This window comes from Stegodyphus dumicola, chromosome 9, assembly GCF_044657685.1.
Source record: "Stegodyphus dumicola isolate Sdum_Otavi_A_Nest chromosome 9, ASM4465768v1".
In the NCBI taxonomy this organism is placed as follows: Eukaryota; Metazoa; Arthropoda; class Arachnida; order Araneae; family Eresidae; genus Stegodyphus; species Stegodyphus dumicola.
In genome coordinates, this window is record NC_140776.1 from 188,998,868 (window position 1) to 189,006,632 (window position 7,765).

General features: G+C 31.9%; 1 protein-coding gene across 1 annotated transcript in view; it reads left to right on the forward strand.

Moving 5' to 3' along the window:
- The window catches only part of LOC146995585 (uncharacterized), a 518,442-nt gene extending 511,158 nt beyond the window's left edge, over positions 1 to 7,284 (forward strand). The window contains exons 23-24 of the mRNA XM_085823152.1: positions 383 to 448; positions 5,433 to 7,284. Coding sequence (XP_085679278.1) covers positions 383 to 448; positions 5,433 to 5,447 — 81 coding nt within the window. The 3' untranslated portion in view covers positions 5,448 to 7,284. The remainder of the gene's footprint in view (positions 1 to 382; positions 449 to 5,432) is intronic.
- The last annotated feature ends 481 nt before the right edge of the window (positions 7,285 to 7,765 follow it).

A 7,765-nucleotide genomic window follows, 5' to 3' on the forward strand; every position in this document is an offset into this window, starting at 1 on the left:
CTTTCAAAATCGAAGAGACATAGCTCATGAAAAATGCGCACAAAGTTTATTAAAAAACTCGGATACATTTGTAGCAGCTGATAATGTTTTTGTAATTCATTTTGTTTTTAGTTTAACTTGATGTTAATATTTTATATAAACCGGCATATAGCTAATTCAGAAGTCAAACAACAAAAATCAGCGTTATATTTACAAAATTTTCACAGGACTAGTTTCGATGGTTTTACCGAACCACCATCCTCAGCTGCAAAATGCATACAGCTATTTAAGATTTTTTATATGTAATTGCAAATATAAAATATTTGCAATATGTGTTGTAACTATTGAAAGTTTCTATTTATATACTATTTGTATATTTATATACTATATACTATTTTTAAAGGACTCCTCATCAACGACGAGAAGCCGAAGGCAGCGCCGCCGGCTCCGTCCACGACGTCCGAAGCCTGTAAGTTTTGTACATCATCGTGTATATTATAAAGAGAACTGTTAATCATTTTCAGTTAAGATTTTGAATGTTTTTTAATTCATAATTTAACTATTCTTTTAATATTTCAATTAACTTGGTTATTAGAATTTTTATTAGACTTTATTTTTGGAGCTTTTATTAGACATCAGTTCTTTGTCTTAATTTCCAAGTTGAAGTTAACTCTTGTTTCTTAGAGCATGGTTTTGTTGTGTACATGTTTAAATAATGTAATTATAAATAATTTGTAATCATTTACTTGCAATTTTTATTTGTAATAATTAAATATCAGGAAATTTAATGTTTCTTCATGTGTCGTATACTTACCAAAAATAAATTAATTTTGAAATTTCAGTTGTCTGTTTAAGAACTTCAGATAAGAACAAATTTAAAAACGTTTTTCAAATACAGAACATTTCTGTGCAAGCCAAGAATTTTTAATATACTGTCTGTTACTGATGTTGATTCTATTCTGTACACAAATTCAATATGATTTGCAAATAATTTGAGTACGAAAGGTATATTTCAGATTAACCATTTGAAAAATGTTTTCATTTTTTATTTAGTTCTAAACTACATACTAGTCATATTTCTTATTATGAGTGTCTGAGTCAGAATCTGTTAGGAATTCCCCAAAGAAAGATTTTAATTTTTTTTTTCGTATTAACATTATACTGCAAATCCTCAGCTAGATGGGAAAACCAGCAAATTTATTTAAATCCATTGAAGACAGTAGGGCTGGAAGAGTGACAGGGGCCAAGTCCCTTTGGTATGTGGAATCTGAAATTTTAGCATAAATTTTATATACTAGCATAATTTTTATATACATGAAATTTTAGACATATGTGGAATCTGAAATTTTAGCAGATAAATTTCAAAAGTAATAAAAAGATAGTCGATTCTATTTAATATATAATTTTGGGGTCTTAAGTTCTTCATAATATAGGATAGTAGGCTTATTTCTAATTTATAAATTTTTATTCCAGCGCCGGCCAATAACAAGGTCATTATCTAAATCGCAGGGTCCTGGGACGGGGACGTTTCAGTAAAACAAATTTAGTTTAACTTTATGTTTTTTCATATATTTAAATTTTTAATGAAGATATTATGAGTTTTTATGTATTTTTGCCTTGCCATGAAGTGAGAACTGAATGAATGAGAAATATATCCCAAATTCGAGGAAATAAGTATAAATGGAAATGCAGCAAAAAATGTGTATTATGTACCCCATACAAGAAAGTCATATTTTGTTCACATCAGATTTTTTTTTAATAAGGAATGCTAAATTTTCCTAAATAAAAATGCAAAGAAATATATAAAATGATTTATTTTGAAATTTAGAATATTTCACGTTTAAAAATGACAACACATGAATATTTGGTTTCATTTAAAATACTTTTTTAAGTGGAAGACTGTATATCTGTGACATAAGTAAACAGACAAACAGTTATATAAGTGAAGGCCGGGAGAGGAACTTTGCTGGATTTGATGCAATTTGCACATATGTGTCTTCGATTTTGACTGAATTTTTGCAACAAAGTCTTGGATTGTATGCAGGTTCTCTTATATTTATATATAGCATTGTTCTAATGCAGGTATTTTGACACAAAATCAGATTTTTTCTGAAATGACAAGCCAATTGTTTTCCATATTTCGGTTCTGGGACTCAAATTATGCCTAAATATTAAATTTTGCAATTTTTGGTGAGAAATTTAAAAATTTATCTTGGCACATTTTTTTCAGTTTGCTCCAACAGTAACTCACTTGGCAAACTTCTTAATTTATAGTAATCTATTTTTTCCCTTTTTTCATTGTACACGAGCGGGGAAAAAAGTCATCATTCATACTTTATAATAATTGTAACAAAGTCTTAACCCAAATTTGGCGTTATTATCGCTTATAACAAATATGCCAAATTTCAAAACGCGCCAATATATAAATTCGCGTATGTTTTAGGAAATTTTGAATAAAAAACTCTAATTTTTTGCATGTATGCTTAAAAATACATCTTCTTTATGAAGGTATTAAAAATTTTATAGGTTATAATTAAAAATGTTTTTGAAAAATTTATAAAAAATATTTAAAAATAAATCATAAAAAATGAGCGAATTTTATTTGGAATGAAACAAAATTTCGAATTGTTGAAAACTTGCCAGTTTGGCATAATTTGAGTCGTTGAATCGAAATATGGAAACAAATTGGCATGTCATTTGAGAGAAAGTCCGATTTTGTTTCAGGATAGCTATATAAGAACAATGTTTAATATAAATCTAATGCGTATCCTTAGTGGAGCTTGTGATACATGAAAAACGCAAGTTGAATTTCCTCAATCGGCCCATAGAACGGGAGATGTAGAACTGTGCCCCCTCTTTTTTGAGCAGTTTACTTCGTGCATATTTTTCGATTGTGCTAAGCAATGTAATTTGCATTCACTTTGTTAATTGTAATATGGCTGCCTATTTGCCTGCCTTCACTTCACATCTTTTTGTGCTGCATTCAGGAGTGAGCAATGTATTCCATTAGTTGAATAAGCAATGTGCATGAACTCTGCTCACTATGGTTATTTCAATTGTATTTTTGAATGTTTAATATTTCTTGTTATTTGCAGCAGAATAGTGCTTGTTTGAATGTAGAGCAGTCAGATGAATTCTGTAGCTCCCTTTTTTTGTTTTCTATTAGTCGTCTTTCAAAATGGTTCGAAAAATTATTTAGTATCCTCTTACATAAAATTTTTGCCTTATAAATAAACGTCTTTTCACATAATATGATGCATGTGCATTGAGTTACAAATATATATATTTTTTAGTTTGCATATTTTATATCTAATTCTTGAAGCTGATTCATGAAATATCAATCCGTAGTTCTACAAAAATGAAACTCGTATCTTACATTTTCATGTTACCGGCAAAGTATAAAATCCAGCATTCTGTAAAATGCCTAGGCAGTTGTATACAATACCTATAACTAGCCGGCAATGAACTATTCATATTTCCTGGCTAGCCGGCAATGAACTATTCATATTTCCTGACTAGCCGGCAATGAACTATTCATATTTCCTGACTAGCCAGCAATGAACTGTTCATATTTTCTGGCTAGCTGGCAATGCCGGCAATGAACTATATTCGTATTTCCTGGCTAGCCAGCAATGAACTATTCATATTTCCTGACTAGCCGGCAATGAACTATTCATATTTCCTGGCTAGCCAGCAGTGACCTATTCATATTTCCTGGCTAGCCGGCAATGACCTATTCGTATTTCCTGGCTAGCCAGCAATGAACTATTCATATTTCCTGGCTAGCTGGCAATGAACTATTTGTATTTCCTGACTAGCCGGCAATGAACTATTTGTATTTCCTGTCTAGCCGGCAATGAACTATTCATATTTTATTTCCAGGCTAGCCGGCAATGAACTATTCATATTTCCAGGCTAGCCGGCAATGAACTATTCATATTATACTATGAAACTATTCATATTTCATACACTTCCTAGGCATTCTATGGAATGCTAAATGACAAAACGGCAAAGTAGGAAATACATTTTCGTTTTCGTTTCAAAGAATCGAAACTACTTACCAGAAGTTAATAAATGATGTGAACTAGCCAATACGACCACTCGGAAGGAACCACCGGACTACTGGCCCCTGAATCGCTAGAATGGGTTGTTTGTGGAAAGCAAAAGTACATTCATTTATCCTGTTAAAGAAAGCATCAGTACTATGTCACAGACGCCGAGTTATTTCCCATTCTTCATAAAAACACATTTGAGTACTGGACACGGACGAGGCGACAGAATGTTGAAAGAACTTTCCACCAAATACAAAAATGTTACGCGTAATGAACACTAGGGAAATTATGCAGTTCTTCAGATGCTATAATTTTTGTGCATTCTGAGTTATAAAATGAATGAGACGTAACGCTGTTAAGCAAACCTAGAGCCAGAGTTTTGCTATGGTAAATAAATACAGTGAATTTTAAAGAATGCATTTATTATATTTTGCTTTATGCACTATCAATGAAGTAGATTTAATTTAATTTTAGGTTAAGTATAAATGGAATGCAGGAAAAATGTGCATAATTTAATATTTACAAGGAAGCCATGTGGTGTGCACATCAAATGTTTCCTTTGAAATGCCCATAAAATATCCATCCATCTTCTCAGTGTTTATTTTTCCAAATAATCCCGTTCCAAATTTTCAAACTAGCTAGCCCAAAAAGCCTTTACAATCATCAACTTCATCAAAAGGATGATCTATGCTTACTGCATTATTTGCAAGAACTTCATTAATAATTTCACCCGAAGCTTCAATTTCAGACCCTGTTCATTCACTGCTGTATATCCAAATAAAAGTTTCTGTTTCATCAAAACTTCTTTCCCATGCCTCAGTGTCAGAAAGAATGTGTCGTAAAATGTTGTCAGCTCTTGTGGGCTCGTATTAATATCATTTATGTGTATTCTGGACTTTTAAAATTTGAACACATAAGCGGGAAAATCTGAATGACTGGCTGGGACGTAGGTACCACATCATCAGATGGGGTCAATTCCGGTCAAAAGAGGATGTCTGGTAAGCCTAATGATATTCCAAGTTTTCTGTCAATTTAGCTAATATCTTAATTTTCATAAGGAAAACTAATATTTAAATAACAATGTTCTGTTATGTAACAATGTTACGCTAACTGTGTTCTGTTAATAGCATTTTGATCTTTGTGTTTAAATGAATAAATGCTTATTTAAATATTGACTTAGTCAATATCTCTGTATTTAGCTTCTCAGCTAATATCTTAATTTACAGCTAATATTTAAATTTTGTTAATGTTTGTTTAGCTTTCGGGATAGCTAATATTTAAATAACAATATTCCGTTAACAGTGTTCTTTCAATAATATTATGTTTTATGTGTTTAAATGAATGAATAAATATTTATTTAAATATTGACTAAATATGTATTTAAATATCTTTTGAATTTAGGTGAACTTTTGTTAGAATAGGAAGGTCGTCAAGCTCGTATCATCCACCCAGATGAGCAAACTGTCAATGGCGCCATACATGTGATCCATCGTGTAATGATGATAAGGCGTGATCTTACCAAATCGGGTGCTCCCATTGGTTCATTTAGCAATGGCTTCTTATCCATCATTCCAGCCTTTTTTCGGTCGCCATATTTTTCTGAAGACCAACACATAGTAGAAAGAATAAAGGAACACATAATAAGGCAATAAAAACTGCTGTCAAACACTTACTGTGTTTAAGTAAAAAAAGAAAGATTTTTGTAAAAAACTGTGAAATGTGCATTTTAGAAGAAGAGGCTATTTCTGTGCAATCTTGTGTTCTTTTATTGTGTACAAACGTTAAACATCTTCAGACCAATGCCAGAAAATGTATTACAAATTCACGAACTGAAGTGTAAAAAAATGTATGTTTTGTAATAGAGTATGAATAATTCAGAAATTTGCTTATATTTCATAGAAAGCCAGTGAAGTGACACCATGGAAAAATTTTTGAGCCCTTTTGGGTAGAATTAATCAAAACGCGTTAAATGGAGAAGAGTAAAATTTATTACAATGTCCAAACTCATTTTTTAATTACAGTTCTGATTGAAAAATTTGCTGTCAATGTACAGCTTTTGTTAGTATTATCTATAAGAGGAGAAAGTTACCATTCCAGAATACTTGGAATTTTGTAGGAATATTCTATGAATCCTCTACTACGATTCTTCAGTACTTTACAAAATTTTAAATTTGTTATTATTGTATATTAACACAAAAATTGTTTGTTTAAGAAATGTTAAGCAATTATTCATGGCAAAGCAGATTGAAGTGTGTCGAAAACTATTTAAAGTACATTTATTTTATTAATGACAAATTCTATGTTTTGTAGAATGCAATCATTAGAGTCATAGTTTGCTTATTAAAAATGGCATCATGCAGCTGCTTCAAAAATTATCATTAGCTGTAGATTGAAAATGATTTAAAAACAAAGGGATTGTATATATTATAGTATGCCCATGTTATACTTATAAATTATAACTCGGATGTTAATTGAGTTAAAAGTACACGAGATTATTACTTCTTGAGTTCTATTTTCAAAAGCTTTGCTAGTGAAACTAATTAAAATTAATGAATTAGATCTGTTATGTGAGACCATGTTGTTTAATGTAGTTTCTTACTTGCATATTGTAGTAAATTGTTCCCCCCAAAATGACTGCTATTCTTGTGATACTAAATCATATTATTTGCAATAATGTTATTATTACTTGTGTAGCGAGATATTTTTTTTTGTATACATGTAACGAAGAAACACACCCTTGCTGAAATCCTTCATAGCACACTCTGCTGTTTTGTCAGTTTGCAGTAATATATGCTTGAATGTTTATGTTTGACCAATTTATGGAAATGTTGTAAATTTTACTGTAAATGGATATAAATGAAAGGACCACTTCGGTTCACGAAATACTACAGCAAGGAAAAATAGTGACTTGCTTTAGTTTTTCGTATTTCTGTGCGCAGTTGGAATAGGTGGCACTATGATTTCGTAGTATATCGTATTGTTATGATTACTATTTAATTACAAAAATTGTTCGTGAATATTATCGCAGCAGCACACAATGAACCATTTGCTGTAGGTATTAGATGTGAACGAAACTTTGTTCGTTATGGTCCTCGTCCCCCCTCCCTTACTGTGAATTAATAAGATTGTAAATCCGGTATTTTAGAGAAGGAATTATTTGGAAAAAGACTTTTCCTTAATTTTTTGAACTTGTATTATAGTTGCAAATTTTATGATTGATATGACTTTTTTTCTATTAAATGATTTAGAGAGATTCTGATTTAAATTACTTGTTTTTAAACTATTCACTGTTATGTAATAAATACGAGGGCCATCCAGGAAGTAGATTACGTTTCCGTCTGTGTCCGCTAGGGGCGGGGCTAGCGCGGCCATCTTGGGGTCAGAGCGTTGCGCAGCTCAGTCTGCATCTAGCCGTGCTAGTGAGAGGTTCGTGCTGTGCTCCGTTCAGATACTGTGACGGTTTGAAATGTCTGCGTTAATTGAAAATCCCGCGAGCTGCGAGGTGCGCTCAGTAATAAGGTTTCTGACTGCAAAAAACTGTAAACCGATAGAAATCTATCGGCAGCTTCGTGAAGTGTATGGGGACAACATTATCACTGAAGGTGGAGTGCGTCAGTGGGTCATAAGATTTCAAAATGGCCGAACCAATGTTCACGACGAAGATCGAAGTGGGAGACCCAGCATAGTGACCGCCGAACTTCTCGAAAAAGTCGATGCTAAAGTCCGTGAAAATC